Source organism: Pistacia vera, unplaced genomic scaffold (genome assembly GCF_008641045.1).
Source record: "Pistacia vera cultivar Batoury unplaced genomic scaffold, PisVer_v2 Contig127, whole genome shotgun sequence".
Classification (NCBI taxonomy): Eukaryota; Viridiplantae; Streptophyta; class Magnoliopsida; order Sapindales; family Anacardiaceae; genus Pistacia; species Pistacia vera.
Genome location: NW_022195325.1, coordinates 212,299 through 232,225, shown reverse-complemented (window position 1 = coordinate 232,225; position 19,927 = coordinate 212,299). Strand labels below are relative to the sequence as shown.

Genomic DNA, 19,927 nt, shown 5'->3' with positions numbered 1-19,927 from the left:
AAGTATAAAAATGGAAAGACTGTGTAGTTTGATTTTAGTATACAACATATCAGTGGCAATAATTTCTTGTATACCTAATTAAAATAATTTCTTCTTGCATGAAGATTGTATATCGCCCTGATCCTCTGAAGTTCAAGGCATTGACAAAAAAAATGTGATGAGTTTCTTGAACTTGTTCATTCCTCCATGAATTTGGTGAGTAATACTGCAGTCATGGACCTTAAACAGGCTATTGACCAAGTGTGCAACTGGCAGGTACTTCTCTTTAAATGGCTGACTTATGCCTGGCAGGACTCGGTTTATTCATTTATGAGATTTCCTGGAGGCTATGGATTTGATTCTGTAACAAAAAACCCCAAAACCAGGGTGCCTGAGTATTATTTCAGTGACGTAGATTCTTCTTCAAACCTCTTTGCATTAGATATAAGTTTGCTGGAGAAGCTGGTCACTTTTTCAAGGGAGGTACGTCAACACTGCAAAAGTAATTGATCTTCTTAAATAATTAATTGATAATAATATTTAACATCAAATTCTGTAGCTAATTCTCAACTAATGGATAAGGCCTCTTTCAAGGTTAGATTTTTTTTTTCTTATTGTTGAGTTGAATTTCATGCGTTCTCACAGTGGATTTTTTTGTTTTTAATATTATAACTTATGTTCTGGATCAGTTATTGGATAAAATTTTCTGAGTTTGCAAGGATTTGGATGAATATGAAAATCCAAGTAAAAACCAGGGAAGATCATGCATGATTCTCAACAATACAAATTCAGGCCTCGTGCCTTTACGATTGATAGAGTTTTTGAAGTTGTTTACTTTTCCAGAATGGCAGGAGCTGATTTCTGGAGAAGAAAAAGATAAGAAAAAATAAGGAGAAGAATATTTTTAACATACATCCACGAAGAGCCAAGATTGCAGCAAAGCCAATGCACATAAGTGCAAAATGAAGTACCCTCAAGTTAAATTTTGACATTGATGTATGCAAATGAGAATTGAGAGCATATTGCAGCTAAGATTTTAGTCATTATATACAACAAAAATAACAAGAAATTAAAACAATAAAAACTTTTAACCTAATATATATAACACTGGCTACCATAGAATTCTAATTAATTTGTAACTGAACTGAAATTCTGGTTCTATAAAATGAGATATTATCTTTATTATGTGACCTGGAATAATATACACTATATTATAGAACGCTAAACTTTAATTTATAGGAAATTAAGTCATATAACTTTATTTTTTGTGGTTGAGGTTTTACGATTGTCGTGTACTCGTCTCTCGACAAAAATATATTGGATTAGATTAGTTAATAGTTTTATATTTTGGTGACTAGGGTGTCTAGGCTAGTTTGCGTATACCTTAACTATTCCTCTTAAGATCCATTGAGCACCCTCTCAACTAATCTCCGGGATTTATTAAACATCTTATAAGCTCAATGGGTCAGGTAAGTCACAAATGTGGTCTGTGGCCACTTATGGGACTCGAACATAAGACTTCTAGATAACCATCCCTAGATCCATTGAACACCCTCTCAACTAATCCTCATTTCCTTGGGGTCCATTGAACACGCTACAAGTCTAATGGATTACGTAAGTTACAAATATAGTCGATGACCACTTAGTGGAACTCGAACACAAGACTTATGAATAACCATCCCCGAGATCTATTGAACATCCTCTCAACTAATCTTCGCGATCCATTGAACATCCTACAAGTCTAATGAATCAGATAAATCACAAATATGATGGGTAATCAATTGATGAGACTCAAACAAAAACCTCTGAATAATCTAAAATCTTGTCGTCCGACCATAAGATAAATGGTTAGATTGGTTAATCTTAGATTAGACAGACGTAATTACCAGTATTACTTTTTATCCACCCGTATAAAATAAGATCCAATCCTTCTATATCCAATTTGCTTGAAAAGTTTCTCATTAATGTGTTGATGGGATATGTGGAGATTATGTATGGGCAAAAAAGGCAAATAATATTATCCAAAACAAGAGGAGGCAGAAGTTGACTTTAAAACATGTCCCCATGAAGTATGAATATCTTCGATTACACATCAGCAAATCTTTCTAAATTCCATGTCAAACAAACCGTCTCCGAAGAATTTTCTTGGCAAAGATCAACTTTATTATGATCTTGGCCTTTTCCTTTGAATATTATGGAGCTAGAAAGAAGAAACCACGTGTAATATTTGTTTTATTCATTCAAAAACAAACGAAATCTTTTCAACAATGTCCTACCATATCATATTGTGTACAGGCAATTGGAAAACCATTAATTACACTCTTTTTTGGGAATTCATATATTGGGTTTAATATTGAATGTTTGTCGCCAAATTTGATCTTAGTTTTGACTTGTGGCTAACTTTGAAAATTAATAACTATATGGTACAATTTTTTTGAACTAATAATATTCCATATGAGATCAGTCAATTTTTCAAGGCTTTGAATATATATATATTTTTTCGTATTATTATTGGATTTTTACGTTCAATGATAAATTTTTTAAGTGGGAAACCCCTCATAATTTGATTTTTATTCACTATATTATGTTTACTTTTTCTATCTAATCGTCTTTGATTCCTCTTTGGTTCACTTGGCAATGACTTAAATAAAATTTTAGACGGAAAAAGAATTTCTGTCATGCACTCAAAAGAAAAATAAATAAATATGAAATAGAGAAAAATAATAATTAAAAGTAACAGACCCACACCTTATAATTATACTATATATTAATTCACATACCATTTTCTTCGAACGAGCTTGCACGCATTTCAATTAAGCCCTCGGAATCCTAAAGTTAACGACTAGATAAAAGGTTTTGAGTTCGACCACCCGGCCTCCCAAGTGTGGTTTAATTCACATACCATTCCTTGAGTTATATATATATAAGAAATAGCAGATTAAAAAAAAAAAAAATCAAAGGAATATCTTTGGCTCCGTTTGGTTCATTATTATAATAGTTTTTAGAATAATATTTTGAAGAAGCTAAATTTGGCGGGTATTACGATGTAAAATTTAGAAATTAACAAAAATACCCCATATGTTTGTTTATTTACTAAACACCCCTATAATAAAATATTAAAAGTTAAAAAAAATACCCCAAACCCACTCATTAAATACGAATAGCCACCCTCCACCGGCCGGTGGCCGGAGTGTTTTTGCAATTTCTAAAAAAAAATATTTGGGGGTGTTTAGTTAAATTAACAAATTTAGAGGGATTTAAAATAAATTAAAAAATATAGAATAATATTTTGAGAATAATGACATTTTACTATTTAATTTTATTGGGAATAGTATTCCCAATAGTGTAACAAACGAAGCCTTTATTGTTCTTAAGTTTATCGTAAAATTGAATATTATTACATGTATTTTCTTTACTTTAAATTGAATAAATTCTATATGTTCCTTATAATATACCACATATGAGCTTACTTTGACCCTTATACAAGAAAAGTTGGTCTTTAACTTAATAAAAAAACAATAATAGATTGCTAAGAAAAGTAAGAAAAAATTAAAAAAAAAATCAATGGGATGCCTTTATTGTTCTTAAGTTTATCGTAAATTCTAGGTAAAATTGAATCTTATTACATGTATTTTCTTTACTTTAAATTGAATAAATTCTATATGTTCCTTATAATATACCACATATGAGTTTACTTTGACCCTTATACAAGAAAAGTTATCTTGAACTTAATTAAAAAACAATAATAGGTTGCTAAGAAAAGTAAGAAAAAGGATAAAGCCGATAGCTTATCTTGTATAAGATTGATCGATTGTGACATAAATCCATAATTTTATTTTGACCCTTATACAAAAAAATTCCGTCTTGAACTTCTCTTCCATGGTATTTCATTCAAAATTCATTTTATTAATAACTTAGTATATGAAAATTTCTCCATTACAAACGTATCTAGATATCATTTTGTAACGATAGAAATAGAAGTATATGCGCAACCATTATTTCTTGCGGATTTCTTGAATTTTTTAAAATCCCAAACCTCCGTACTCGATGAAATTTTGTCTTTTTAGAATATTATTGGATGTTCCAAATTTTAGAAAATGAAAACAGGATCGAATTTATATTCAATGTTCTATTATATTAAATGGGTATTGTAGGCCATTCCTATATATAAAAATCACAAACCGACGCAAACCATCTTTTATACAGGTAATGGTTCTGTCTTGTGAAAGCAATCTGAATTTTATATTACTTGCAGAACCCTTCTTTTTTTAATCTTATCTTTAACCTATTAGATCCACCAATCAATCCCTTTATCAAGACTAGTCTATTCTATTTACATATATTTTGTTACTTATCAATAAATATATATATATATATTTTTAAAATGATATCAGCTGTATGGCTGACATTTTGTCTGACAAGTAAAATTCAAGAAAATGTTTCGCCATATATATATATATATAATTTAAGTAAGGCATGGTCAAGGGCAACCTGTTACCTGTACATAGATTAGAGATTAATTTGACTAAACTGTCATGAACTTTCTTCCTCTTTGACTAAAAATATTTGAATATCCAAAATGGTTTTGGGATTCTTTTCCTCCGGCTCTCCTTGAAAGAAGGGCTGTTTCTGGTTCTATTGGCCTCAATCTGGAGTTCCACCCGAGGAAGCAATCTACCCATGGATTCAACAGCAGTTCAAAAGGTTGACCAAAATATTTTATGGGGATACCCATTTTCCTACAGAGACAGATAAGATATGCAAATAATACATAGTTTTTAATCCAAGATTTCAGTTCTTACATAGTTTTTAATCCAAGATTTCAGTTCTTCTATGTTTAAGCGATAAGACGGGTAATTGCATACCTCATTTGCTTGAATATTCAAGCAAAGAATTTTATAAAATATTTTCTCCAACTTGATATTTAAGCCAATTAAGTAATTACCCTGACTTGTTAATTAATCAAACCGGAACTTTAACTTCCAGAGAAAACCTTGGAAAAACATGCCACATGATGTTCATGAAAGTTTTGAGACTTGGAGATACATATTATTTCTTAAATAATTTTACTTTACATTTCTAGAAATAAAATGTCATATGGATTGGATTGAAATTGTTTAACAGGTTAGTTGTATACTTGTATGCCTACAAAGAAACAGTATTAATTAACATATATTCAAGTTTAATTTCATGCCTGCATGATCCATAACATCAGGGCAAGATTGCTCTTGGCCCCGCCTTGATTCCTTTTTGGCTTCATGCAGACTTATAAACTGAATTATAGGTTCTTTTGTTAGTAATGTGATTGTACAGCATGGATAGATCTCACCGATTGTTCTAATATAAACTCCAACTAATATTATTATTATTATTTTGTAACCGGGGGTGTTTAGACAAGTTTGCATACACCTCAACTAATCTTTTAGGATCCTGAAGTTAACGATCGGGTAAATCTCTGGCTGTTATCCCTATTAGTAATTGGGGGAAATAAAACTCAAGACTTCTTTAATAATATACTCACGAATTCCTATCCTCCCATCCGACCACCCAAGGATGGTTAACAAGGGTTAATTATTGCTTTAAGAGAGTTAGCCGAACTACAAAAGAGACAAAATTTTATAAAACTTTGATCATAATATAAATTTTAATTTTATAATGTATATTCAAGGTTGGATTATATTATACTTTGAAAAGAATTATCATTTGGAAACATATGAGATGGAGACTTCAAGTCGCTAATTATATCAACCCCATATTTCTATCAAGGAATAATACAAAGATTGACTTTTCACTTGCCTTGGTGTAAACCTAAACCACACACCCCTTCCAATCTCCTTCGTCTGAGTCTCTGACCGTCTCCTCAATTTTTAATTTTATTTTACTGTTCACAGCCACCAATCAGAGAACCCTTTCATGTCTTTTAAAGTAACAGAATTTCGATCTTTATATAGCCCCCCATTCAGAACTCATTAAGCCACCAACCAACACCATGGCCATCTCTTCTCTTTGCCTATTCCTTTTGTTCTCTCTTTTTCTTGGCCAAGGTGTTGTTGAGCTTGAAGCATCTCACCATGTTTACCAAAACCTTCAAACTTCTGAATCCACTTCTGAAAGTCAACCTTACAGAACTGGCTACCATTTCCAGCCTCCGAAGAACTGGATGAATGGTCTGTTTTGATTTTCTTCTCATTTGTTAACTTCCATTAATCTCTCTTTATTGTTTATATCTCTTGTTAACATGTGTTCTTTTGTCTTCTGCAATGGAAAAATGGATGTTTCTGGATATGCAGATCCCAATGGTTAGTTCTTTCACATATGCTTTTGCTTTAGTTTTGTTTTAACGTCAATGTTTTTGTGTTGACTTANGTTCTTATATCTAGTTTGTTGAGGCAAGCTTAAATCCAAACTTTCTCACGTTAATTTGTTGCATTTTTGTTGTGTTCGGGTGCATTTGTTTAGTTATTTGGAGTCCTATTTTTTAAATATTATTGGTAGGTAGAGTTGGGTGGTTATTATGAGGTAAAATTTAAAAATAAAAAATAGTTGAATAGTTTAGGATATGATTTTGAGAATAGGGAAACAATAGGCTGCATTTGTTTCACAATTTCCCCTCTATCCTATCCAAAATACACATTTGTTTTCTTATTCTGAAAATATTATTCTATTTTATTCAATTATTTTTAAACCCCCTAGGTTTGTTAGTTTAATTAAATACCCTCAAAAAAAAATTTTAGAAATTGACAAAAACACCCCACCAATCCACATTTGCTAGATTTTGGCCACCACCACCGGGAGGTGGCCAGAATCTGGTATAATGGCGCACCTGGCCGGTAGTGCGTCAATATAGCCTTTTTCGACCAAATTCATCGTGAATCTGGTCGGAAAATGCTAGATCTACTACCAAAGATCTGGCGTTATCTTTGGCCGTCGTTGACAACCAAACGCGGCTAGATATGGCCATCAATGGTCAGATCTAGCCATAGATCTGACTTTTTCCGGCCAGATTCAGCTTGGATCTGACTGGAAAATGCTATTTCGGCGCACTACTGACCAGATCTAGTCAATAGTGTGTCATTATACCAGATTTCGGTCACCTTTCGGTAGTGGTGGCCCGAATATGGCAAATGTGGGTTGATGTGATGTTTTTATCAAATTGTAAAAAAAAAAAAAATTAAGGGTGTTTCGTTAAATCAACAAACTTAGGGGTTTAAAAATAATTGAATAAAATAGAATAATATTTTCAAAATAAGGAAACAAATATGTATTTTGGATAGGATAGGGGAAAAGTTGTGAAACAAATGCAGTCGCAATTAATTTTATTTTTTAAATTCTACCTCATAATAACCACCTAACTCTTCCTAATAATAATATTTTAAAAATATTACTTTAAATAATTAAACTACGTATTTATTTTTCTACCCTATTCATATGCCAAATCAAAATGTATTTTAAAAATGGGGAATAAATATATATTTTGATTTAGAATAGTAATATGATATTTAAACAAACGCATCTATTTGACTTTTGTTTTCACAAAATGTGACAAGATAAAGGTGGCCAAAGGAAGAAGGCCCCACGAGAATATATATCAGGAGTTTCCAGGAGCTGCTAAGAGAAAACTACCCGAAGCATCCCCCTTGGATCATGACCAGTAGTGTCACTGGTTTGGTCAGAGACGAGCTTCTCTTGCATATGTCGCAGCCAAGGAACTATTGGGATCAACAGGGGCAGAGTCAAACCTGAAGTAACTTCAATTAATTCATACATTTATTGCAAGGTGTCATTGCAGCTTAGTTTCAAACATGGAATAATTATTCTAATCTATTCGGTTCTTATCTAATCAGTAATAAGGATATTTAGGAGAATCATGTGTAGCCGAATTGGACCCCGTCAGCAATAAAGATATTGTCTCCTAGCATAATCCATCTTAAGATGAAAACAAACACCCAACTCCTACAAGTAGTACTTGTTTCTAAACCTCATGTCATGTCCTAAATCTTTGGTTTGTTTTTTTTTTTTTTTTTTCTTTTTCCTATGTTTTGGGTTTCAAAGGGCTGCTTCTAGTTGAACAGGATTTTGACTTCAGAGGTTAATATGTCTCCGTCTGAATAAATAATTTTTTTGGCTAACAAGGGCAAAGATAACAGCAGACGATACAGATCATACGAAGATCCAAGACTGATTATTACTTAACGTTTTATTTTCAATTAAAACGTCTTTAATGGCACAGTTAGGTTCAGTAAACACGTCTATTAATATATGGCGTGAAAGAAATTAAGCTGACATGCAGCAGTCAGTGTCAGTGTGTCACTGGACAATAACAATGAGCTACCAGCTGTTTGACTTTTTTTGTTTTTTTCCCTAAAATTAGAAATCCTCGCTACTTGTAGTTGGACAAAAAGCACAACTTAATTTGATGAAGTTAACTTAGCTGTCGTCTCTACCAGTTATTCATTCTTCTAACCTTATTTTGGAGTTCAGATAAGCTTTTTCTCCTGTTACGTACGTCTATATTAAATGTTCTTAATATATGCTAACGCTCAACTATAATCTAACAAGTTTGTTGACAGATCTGATATTTTTTTAAAGTCGAAAAGGAGTCAATACAATATGAGGACGCCATGTTTATATATAACAAAAAGCTCTCTCTTACCAGTAGCAGTATATCGCGCTAGACTCAAAACTACTACTTAAAGAAAGAAGAAAGAATGTTGATGGTTGCTGCTTGCCTGGTAGCTGCTTTGCTACTTGTTATTACCCACCTGGTTTGCTATTGGGGTCAACAACCGCTGGGAATCAATGGTCTGAGGCTTTGCGTTCAAGATCATCAATTTCCTAATGTTCTTCAAATCACAGTTTTCTCCTTTAACACCTCCCAAGATACGGGTATATCATATATATATATTCATCTGTAATGTTCTTGCATGTATTGTTTCATATTAATCCATTTTTCAGTCTACCAATCTTATGACATAGGAGATTCATTGATACCGTCTCAGGTGATGGTTCATCAAATGAGGGGAGGCCGGAGTCGGATTTCATAATGCCAGGAGAGCAAAAATGACTAGAAGGTTTCTGAAGAAGAAAAACAGAAGCTATAGATTATAGGTTATTGTCTACTGTAATCTCAAGCCAATAAGAATAAATAATAATTGGCTGGGCAGTGAAAGTGATATATATAACTCCCAAGTTATCAATTGTATATATATATATATAACTGTGAAATTATAGTTGTGTAACTTGTGTTATACTTTTGAGTGTAAATTAGAGTTTATGTTATACTTTGAGTTTCACCGATAACCGCCCGTATATGGTAAACGATTTCATTTTGGTATTTATTTAGAAGTTGAAAATCGAATAGAATAATCTGTTCTATACTAATTGTATTTTTTTTCAACCATTCTTTGACAGTTTATTCTTTAAGATTTTTTTTTAATTTTTTATTTTATGATTGAGGGTGTTCGGTTTAATTTATGTGCACTTCAATTAATCTCTCGAGATCCTGAAACTATCGATCAAATATTAACCTTGAAGATTTATTTTGCTAGAAACCAAGAAGGGAAAAGTCTAGAGTTATGGAAAAAGGAGTTTGTTGTTAAATTATATTCAAATGAACAATGAGCACAGTTTTTTGCAAGGTGGAGGTCTCGTACAGATATATAATTCAATGGGTCAGCCATACAATTATTGAATAATGAAAATTAATAAAAATGATTTTATAATAACCTATCAATTTTTATATATTTTTTATTTTTTAATAAAGATAGTGCACATTAACACGTTATAGAAAGCACTACGTAGAAATTTACGTGTTGGGCTTGGGCTTAAAGTTGTATGGGTGAACTGAGTAATCCGTTTACTAAACGGGTCGTTTATCAGGTATTGATGTATATAAGGGTGGGCGAATATAAAGCCCGTGCGGACCTATCTCCCTCTCCACGGACTGCACCAAAATCCCCACTCTGTCACCACCGTGAAGATTGAAGAAGAGAATTAGAAAGAAATTCTCCATCAACCAAACCCTAACCCTAAAAATTGCCCTTCGAACGCAATGGAAGCCGAAGACGAACAATCAAATGCAATGATGGAGGAAATCTATTCTAACGGCGGTGAGGAATCGGCACGTAGCAGGCCAATCATAAGCGGTGAGCAGCTGGACATCGAAGCCTACGCCAGCCTTTACCAAGGGAGGACTAAGATCACACGCCTTATGTTTATTGCCGAACACTGCGACAACGCTTCGATGCAGCTCGAGGCTCTACGAGTGGCCTACGATGAGATTAAGAAAGGGGAGAACACACAGCTCTTCAGAGAGGTTGTGCAGAAAATTGATGGAAGACTGGGCCCCAATTATACCATGGACGTGGCCTGGTGTGATTCGGTGGATCGCAGAGCCGAACAGCGAAAGGAGAAGCTTGAGAACGAACTCAATGCTTATAGGGTATGAGCTTGTTTAATGTTAAAATTTTAAATACTAGTAATTAATAAAAAGTTAAGAAAGGTACATATATGTATATTCATGGATCTGTTCATCATTATATATGAATAATTTAATTTAATACACTGTCAATGCAGACAAATTTAATTAAAGAAAGCATAAGAATGGGATACAACGATTTTGGAGATTTTTACTATGCTCATGGTGCACTTGGGGATGCTTTTAAAAGTTATGTTCGTACTCGTGATTATTGCACTACGTCGAAGCATATTATTCATATGTGTATGAGTGCTATTTTGGTTAGCATTGAGATGGGTCAATTTACCCATGTGACAAGCTATGTTAGCAAAGCGGAGCAAACACCAGAGGCTCTTGAACCTGTTACAGTTGCAAAACTACGTTGTGCTGCAGGATTAGCTCATTTGGAGGCTAAAAAGTACAAGCATGCAGCTCGTAAGGTATGTCAATTCCTATACTAACATCCATTTCTGTCCATTTTGAATGTTACTGATCTTTCACTAGTCTAGTGTTTGTGCTTAACTTGTGTAAATGTTGAGAATTATTTAACCGAATTTCAGTTGGACTGTGACTTCGATGAAATGAGTTTGGGCACTTTTGGTTTCTTTTGGAATTGTTTTTAGGTGGAGAAGTTGTATGAGGTGCATGTTAAGATAATTTGTATATTCGTCTTTAAGAAATGTATTTTTACTTGTATTTCATATGTGTGCAGTTCTTGGAAGTGGGTCCTGATCTGGGAAGTAGCTACAATGAGGTTATTGCTTCTCAAGATGTTGCAACGTATGGGGGACTTTGTGCTCTTGCAAGTTTTGATCGGGCTGAGCTCAAAGCATGTGTTCTTTTTTTCTTTTTTTTCCTCTGATAATTGTGTTTATCCGGGTTCCATTAGTTTGTATTTTGGAGATCGTTTATTGACTCAATGTTTTTATTTGGCAGAGTAAAGTTATAGACAACGTGAGCTTCCGGAATTTCTTGGAGTTGGTTCCTGAAGTTAGAGAGCTTATTAATGATTTCTACTCAAGGTAAAATTCAATCTCTTCGTTCATTTGATCTTTGGACATGTTGCTGCAAGCTGGCTTTATATATGTTTAATTGAAGAGAAAAGATAATCTATTGAAGTCGCAATTTATGGGCAGCTAATTAGTGAATTCTGCAGTAGTGCCTCAAGCTCTGATGCAGACTTTTATTAATCATTTCTGTTAATTCAAAGCATAAATTCTTGTTTGCCTTTTTCTCTATTGCCTTTTCTCTCCCATTCTAAATCTGCATTTATTGTAACTAGTTTTCTCACTGCTTAGAGCATTTTTTTTTTTTAACTTTCTAGTTAGTGACATGAGTACTTGTCCTGATCGGCTGTTGGTGGGCCTTTTGTGTGAATGGTGTGTTTTGGGGTAGTATATCTCTTTTTTCTGCCTTGTTCTAGTTTTTATATTTTATTCTCTTATTGCAGCCATTACGCTTCATGTCTGGATTACCTTGGAAATCTAAAAGCAAACCTGTTACTTGATATCCATTTGCATGACCATGTTGAGACATTATATGATCAAATCCGTAATAAAGCCCTTATCCAGTATACACATCCATTTGTGTCTGTTGATTTGCAAATGATGGCAAATGCTTTCAAAACAAGTGTTGCGGGGCTACAGAAAGAACTTGAAACCTTGATTACTGACAACCAGATACAGGTATGATTGCTGTTTTCTTCAATATTTCTTTCTTGTATAGATGCTTCAATCTGAATATTATAAAATATTCCATGACTAATGAGAGTTCAGAAAACTCAGTTATACTCTTCTGTTAATTGTCTATGGTGTTAATGCAACAATGTCAGTACCCCAACAGTTCTCTTAGATTTTTAACAGTACAATACTCCTGCTGTTCTGATTGTGGTATCCTTTAGGGGCTCATTGTGAGACAAACACCTCTTGCAATTCTCATAGAATTTCTTATCGAGTGTGGATATACAAAACTTTGTTCCTATACCAATGAATCTTAACGTGAAAGAAATTAGTTCTCAGATTTCTGTGAATCCTGGCTTAGAATCGAGTTCTTCTGGAAGAATTTGGGTTTAAATGTTTGGTATTGTTTTTCTTGATCAACCCTATCACATCTCTGCAGGCTCGCATTGACTCACACAACAAGATTCTGTATGCAAGACATGCGGATCAAAGAAATGCAACTTTCCAACGGGTTTTGCAGACTGGCAATGAATTTGATCAGGATGTAAGGGCAATGTTGCTGAGGGCAAATCTTCTGAAGTTTGAATACAATCTTAGGGCTTCTAGGAAACTTTGAATCCCTAATTCTGCTGGACGATTGGCCAAGGTTGTCTATCACTGGATTCATTTTCCTTTGCTCGGTCTACTAGTATGGAAGCAAGGTTCTTCGACATTTTGAAAGAAGATTGGTTGTTCATGGGGGATTGAATTTTGAGGATTTAGGATTCATGATCAACAGTTACAAACATCTGACGGTTGCTTTACTGTATATACTCAGAATTATTTTTAAAAGTTGCCATTATTCGTTTTCCTTTTAGCTGTTACTTTCAATCGGTTAGGTTTTTTGCTGCCGCTATACTATGCCTGCCAATTGTGATATGTTGAATATGTTCAACTAAAATTGAAAACTATACTGGAGACTTGTTGATTTGATTTGTTTATTGTATTTCTCTAGATCGATACAGCATAGACTAGAGCATTCTGCTGGATGTGTAAGCGAGCTTATAATTTTCCCGATAGTTATTTATTAAGCCTTGATAATCGATTTCAAATTCAAATTGGGTTTATTTGGCTTGACGTTACTCCTTGCTCTAGAAACATAATTAGATGTTTCAAAAGTCTAATACATTTCCGAAAGTGGTAAAATCAAACTTGACTCGTACACAGGTCAATTAGCATTAGTTTGGTAATACAAATGATCAGGAGGAAGAGAGTTGGAGTGGACTATTTTAAATAACTTTGTCGTGCGCTTGTTTTATCCCAAAGTTAAAAAATTAATTCAACATCGGTGGAACTGATAGTCCGGCCCATAGAAGAGATAGATAAGGCTTGATGAGCACAAGAAGCAAGAGTGTTTGATTATAGCATCTTGGAAATGGATGGTTATTTACTTATTAGAACATCAATCCCGCTTGCTTAACATGTGCAAATGCCTATGTTTTGGTTAATTGTATAATTTATGAGAATAAAGATAGGATTAACAACATTTCTCACAATTTTCTTTCACAAATGTTGACGTGATAGTTTGTAATTGATCAATTCATATTTGATCAAACAAGATCTATTATTGGACAGATGAAACTTATTACGAACTGATCAATTACGAGTTGATATGTTAAAAAGATTTTTATTTAAAAAGATTTGTGAGTATAGTATTACTCAATTTATAAATCAAATACTGTTGACTGCCACTATTGAAAAACATTCGTTACCGAAGGAACGATCCAAGTATCCAACTAAACCAAGAAAATCTAATATCCTTTAATCTTCCATTAAATAACGTATAAATCTAGCGCGTATATATAAATATATATTACTTTTCCTTTGTTTGGCCGGCTGCTCACCACATGCTGCTTTGTTGAAAGTTGAAACTTACAATCCCTCACCGTCATCCTAATGTAGCGTTTTGCAATAGCTCCCACCATCACTTTTCACACACTGCAAGTCTCTCAAAACCCTGCAACACTTGCATTCTTTGTGACTCTGTGTTGCAACTTAACTTATTTTTTGATCTTCAAATACAAACAAACAAACCCTGGAACATCTATTTCTGGGCATCCAAATGTGCATTTAATCAATCAGATCGCATCCAAATGGGTCACCTTAGTTTACCTGCATCTAAACGTAACGCTCGCCAATGGAAACTCCTAGACATAGTCACCGCCTCTTTCTTTGGATTAGTTCTCTTCTTTTTCCTCCTAGTCTTCACTCCACTTGGCGATTCTCTTGCCGCATCGGGCCGACAAGCGTTGCTTCTTTCCACTTCCGATCCACGTCAGCGGCAGCGACTGGTGGCTTTAATTGGAGCCGGTCATCACCAGAAACCTATCGAGTCCTGTCCTGCTGACTCAGTAGACCACATGCCTTGCGAGGATCCGAGGCGCAACAGCCAACTCAGTAGAGAAATGAATTTTTATAGAGAAAGGCATTGCCCCTTACCGGATGAAACCCCGCTTTGTTTGATCCCTCCTCCTGATGGCTATAAAATTCCTGTTCGCTGGCCTGAGAGCTTGGGCAAGGTTCGAGATTTTTTGCTTTTTTTGTAATTAATTATTCATGATGAATCAATAGTTGCTAGATCAATAAAAGAATTACATCTAACTATCACCAGTTAATAAGTAGGGTTCCTGAAAGTTTAATTGTATAATGTGCAGATATGGCATGCCAACATGCCATACAATAAAATTGCAGACAGGAAAGGTCACCAAGGTTGGATGAAAGAGAGTGGCCCCTACTTCACTTTCCCTGGTGGTGGCACCATGTTCACCGAAGGTGCTGACAAGTACATTGACAAACTAAAACAGTACATTCCTATAAATGGGGGAACTCTGAGGACTGCCCTTGATATGGGATGCGGGGTAGGAGTTGTGTTCATTTTTTTTTTTCTTTTTATCGTTTCTTCATTCTTTTATCATTTGGAGATCTTTAAATTTTAATCCATTTGCAGGTTGCCAGTTTTGGGGGATCAATGTTGGCGGAAGATATTTTAACCCTCTCCTTCGCTCCTAGAGATTCGCACAAAGCGCAGATACAGTTTGCATTAGAAAGAGGGATTCCAGCATTTGTTGCCATGCTTGGCACTCGCAGACTTCCATTTCCTGCATTCTCATTTGATTTTGTGCATTGCTCTCGATGTTTGATTCCTTTTACTGCCTATAGTGAGTTCTTTGTTTTGTTGGTTTGTATTTCTTCTCTGCTTCCTGTATTATGCTCCCTTTTATGTAGAAATCTTGCTTTTGCAGATGCAACTTATTTCGTTGAGGTGGATCGATTACTTAGGCCTGGTGGATACCTAGTCATCTCTGGTCCCCCAGTACAGTGGCCTAAACAAGACAAGGAGTGGGCAGACCTCCAGGCTGTGGCAAGAGCCTTATGTTATGAGTTGATTGCTGTTGATGGAAACACTGTCATCTGGAAGAAGCCCACCGGAGAATCATGTCTGCCCAACCAGAATGAGTTTGGGCTTGAATTGTGTGACGAATCGGATGACCCAAGTTATGCATGGTAATGGTTCTCATAATACATTCTTAGTTTCTTAGAATTTTATAAGATATATAGAAACTAAGACTTTAACAGAATTGTTCTCTTTCTTTCTTTCCATTTTGATTTTTTATCGTGCAAATGATTTAGCTGCATGGTATATATTTCAAGCCAGGAGTCTAAACCTAAGCTTGGATGATTTGCAGGTATTTTAAGTTAAAGAAATGTGTCAGTAGGACATCTTCGGTGAAAGGAGAATATTCTGTTGGGACAATCGCGAAGTGGCCAGAGCGGCTAAAAAGAACTCCTTCAAGGGCTGGGTTCATGAAAAACGGGTATGATGTATTCGAGGCTGACACAAGGCGATGGTCAAGAAGAGTTGCTTACTATAAGAAATCTTTGAACATGAAGCTAGGAACTCCAGCTGTACGCAATATCATGGACATGAATGCATTTTTTGGAGGTTTTGCAGCCGCTGTTGCATCTGATCCTGTCTGGGTGATGAATGTTGTTCCTGCTCGCAAACCATCAACTCTCAGTGTAATTTATGACAGAGGCCTTATTGGAGTCTATCATGACTGGTGAGTTCTTTTCAGCTTGTCTTTGTGTTTTCTTTGATTACAGCTGCAAACAAAAGTGACAAGAATTGTTACATATGATAAATACTAATTACCAAATCTGTTCCCCTTCCTATCAAAGAGAGGGGGGAAAAATAAAAAATTTGTTATTAAAGCCGCTTTTTATGGCCTCCCTGGCACTTGCTATGCTAGTTGTTTGGTTAGTTTTACCAGAGTTTTTCTCTGTTGGTCAAGTCTTCTATTGTGCTAATATATCTGAAACAAAATATTTTCTCCAATTAGTAATTCCACTTGAATTCTTTTAGCTTGCATCAGGCCAGTCTTGGTTATTGAAACTCTAATGAACGAATTATAAATTTAGGATAATTTGCAATTGATATTACCCATATGAAATTGTTTCGTACAAGGAGTTAAATATATCTTGGATTTCAACTGAACTTTTACTTTATTATTGTGCTCAATTTTCATTCCTAGTTGCATGTTTTCTTGATCACTGCCCCTTTCTTTCAGGCATGGCATGTTTTAACTTCTGTCAGTCTTTAATTGGATTGATGTTAGTTTATTGAAATTTTTTACTAATCGTACACTATTTCTGATTAATCTTGATAGGTGTGAGCCTTTTTCAACATATCCCCGTACTTATGATCTAATCCATGTGGCTGGTATTGAATCACTAATAAGAAGTCCAGGGTTAAGGAAGAACAGGTATACATGATCTATAATCTTATTCTTCAACACTATGTTTCTTTGTTTTCTTAACATATGTTATATGTTTATGGTTTATGCCGAAAAAACTGTTAATTGCTCAAACATTCCTTTACAGAGCCAACTGCTTTAATAAGACCCTGTTTGGTGTTTGAACTTATCCTTCAAATTTTTTTTCCTTTTCTTTCCTCTTTGTATTTGTGGCTCTTGAAGGGAAGAGCATGGTTGAATTATATTGAAACATACTATCTTTTAATGCATAGTATGTTGTATTATGCCCACAAATTACTACCACTGCTTGCCTGAGTTAGTATGTTGTTAACTCTTTCATTGGGAGTGTTAGTTCTCCAGATAAAGGCATAAGGGTTTTTTGTTGCTTATTGCTGAACATATGTAAGATATGCTCAATTCTCCCGTTGTCCCTCCTTTGTCTTTGGGTGTTTGGAGATATAGTCATGTCTATATTTAGTTTATCAAATATTGGCTTGGCAAAAACTTAAATTATCTAATAGAGATAGGATGATGCTACAGCCCCTAAATCTTTGTTATTTATAAATTGGATTATTCAATTGCGACAATTAATGCATTGTGATAAATCAATGCTATTATTCTTCCTTTATACTGTTTAAATTATTTGGATATATGATCCAATGAATCAGAATTCACAATAGGTGGGCTGGTTTTCACATCCTTTGTGGTTGGCATGTGGCTCCGTGGAATTGTTTTGAGTTTGCATGCTGCAGTCAGTTGCCTGTAAATGAGTCAAATGCAACCAGTACCCGTTCATTCTTTTTTTATCTCATAAAATCTTGGTTAATATTGATCAAAACTATTGCTCATTGCTCACATATTTTTTCTGTTATTGCTAAACTTGACTCCAGTTCTACAAATAATCTCATTTTTCTTTTTTGCACCTTATTTTGTTATCGTTTGAAGACCTGGACCCATATAAAAGCAGGCATTGTTTATCTATCTTATACCCTAATGTGATGTTTAATTTACATTTTCTTCTGGCATTGGATAAATGTTTAGTCTGCTTTTGATATTAAATGCTCATCATCATTTATGAATCTACTGCAGGTGTAGCATAGTAGATTTAATGGTTGAGATGGATCGAATGTTGCGTCCAGAGGGAACAGTGATTATTAGAGATTCTCCTGAAGTCATTGATAAAGTAAGCCGCATAGCTCATGCTGTAAGTTGGACAACTGCCATACATGAGAAAGAACCAGAATCAAATGGGCGAGAGAAGATTCTTGTTGCAACCAAAAACTTTTGGAAGCTACCGTCAACGTCCCACTGACAGAAAGTTTTTGGTGTCTGTAATAATAGGTATTATTCGTTTCTTGTCATTTTTATTCTTAATTGAAGCCAATATGTTATCTCCATTACATCAAACGATGTAGTTTACTTGTTCCACAATTGTTTTGTGTTTTTTACGAAACACTAGGGTTAGAATGTGTTTGTGAAAGTAAAAAAATTAAATTAAAAGACTCTGCAGTTTGATGTTAGTATACAAGATATCAATGGCAATGATAAGCAATAAGATAATAGCATTTGAGATTGAAGTTTTGTTAATCAGAAGATTGAGATTATGTCTATTGTGGAGGTGGAGGGATGGGTCAGTGTCAGTGAATAGGTGGAGGAATGTGATATGGGTTGACCCCCTAAACGCTGCCTCATGCTTCGCAACAAAATCCAACCTCCATGCTCGTGTTTACACAGTTGTAAGGGTGGCCCCTCCACTGTTTTCACGTGTTAATGATTTAATGAAATATGGACAATCTGTAGTCTAATCTCTGTAATTCTATGTTTTACCTCATTTCACAAAGAATAAAAATAAATATAACAATGGTTGAGGAGGAGCCTCACCTCACGGGATCCACAGTCTCTGACTTCAGGCATCACATCATAGTCTTTTATCTAAAATTGGTGTGAGTTGTAATTAATTTAAGAAAGGATTCATTGTCGTTACTTAATGATATGACGAGGCAAATATCTGAAAACGGTGGAGCAACGGACAAAGGGGGCCGACGGCACATCAGATTTGATACAATGTCTGTAAAAAATAAGGGAGGCCCATCTTAAGATCCAATTATTTAATTTAATGTAGTTTCCCATTGCAGCCCAAAATAGTTAATTGGGACCGAAGGCGTAATATTAATGGAAGTAAATTTGGTTGTGTAAGTTTAGGGATGAGAAATTGTTCTCTTCAAAATGTTTGAAGTTGAAAGAGTGCCCTTTTCAATAGTCATAAATTTCTACGTTGAAAGAGTGACAGTGAGAGAGGTGGTGTGGTGGAAAACGGGAATGGCATAAATGCTACGGGAATAGGAAAGGTGTGATGGGCCTCGGGGGATTGTAAAACTCACAAAGAAATTGAATTGGTTTGGGTGGACAAATAAATAAAGATGTTAAGGGAGATGGGGATTGGAGGGGTCCGCCTGGGTTGGGATTACACCTCCATCGAGAGTGAAAGGTCATGTGGGTTGTGGGTCAGTTGATTGTTACATCACCTTTACCCACCTCCACTCCTTTCCTCTTCTCATATTTTACTTGCATCAATTGTGCTATTAATAGTAATTTGAAGATTTAAGTATATATTGTTTTTGCCTTTGTTGTAAATAGTAAAAAGTAAATTATAAGATGATTGAAGTAAAGAGTAATCTAACCACCCGTAAGTGGTGGTCTCAACTAGAACTCTTTAGTGTATTATTCAAGAGATTTTGAATTCAATCCACCTAGTTTGTTAAATGAGGTCCTTATTTAGGAGATTTATCCGGTTGTCAACTTCAGGACTCCGAATGATTAGTTGAACTATGCGCAAGCTGGCCCGGAGACCCCCAATCACCAATAAAGAAAAAAAGTAAAGAGTAATCCGTCGGTTCCTTTTTGTTGTAGGCAAACATAGCATCTGCCATTCTTAGAAGAAACATAAAAGTCATCAGGCATCAGCTACTCCTCTTTATAATCTCTATTATTCATATAATTGATGAACAGGGAGAAGTTGG

At 34.8% G+C, this 19,927-nt stretch overlaps 2 protein-coding genes across 2 annotated transcripts; both read left to right on the top strand.

Moving 5' to 3' along the window:
- Positions 1 to 9,903: 9,903 nt before the first annotated feature.
- On the top strand, positions 9,904 to 13,107 carry LOC116121684 (COP9 signalosome complex subunit 1-like). The gene is made up of 6 exons (XM_031407621.1): positions 9,904 to 10,420; positions 10,555 to 10,875; positions 11,148 to 11,264; positions 11,372 to 11,457; positions 11,886 to 12,120; positions 12,554 to 13,107. Exons 1-6 carry the CDS (start codon positions 10,031 to 10,033, stop codon positions 12,728 to 12,730), a joined length of 1,326 nt encoding a protein of 441 aa, XP_031263481.1. The 5' UTR covers positions 9,904 to 10,030; the 3' UTR covers positions 12,731 to 13,107.
- An 893-nt stretch (positions 13,108 to 14,000) lies between these two features.
- On the top strand, positions 14,001 to 18,430 carry LOC116121676 (probable methyltransferase PMT13). The gene is made up of 7 exons (XM_031407614.1): positions 14,001 to 14,672; positions 14,808 to 15,011; positions 15,101 to 15,311; positions 15,396 to 15,657; positions 15,840 to 16,214; positions 16,821 to 16,916; positions 17,997 to 18,430. Exons 1-7 carry the CDS (start codon positions 14,247 to 14,249, stop codon positions 18,217 to 18,219), a joined length of 1,797 nt encoding a protein of 598 aa, XP_031263474.1. The 5' UTR covers positions 14,001 to 14,246; the 3' UTR covers positions 18,220 to 18,430.
- The last annotated feature ends 1,497 nt before the right edge of the window (positions 18,431 to 19,927 follow it).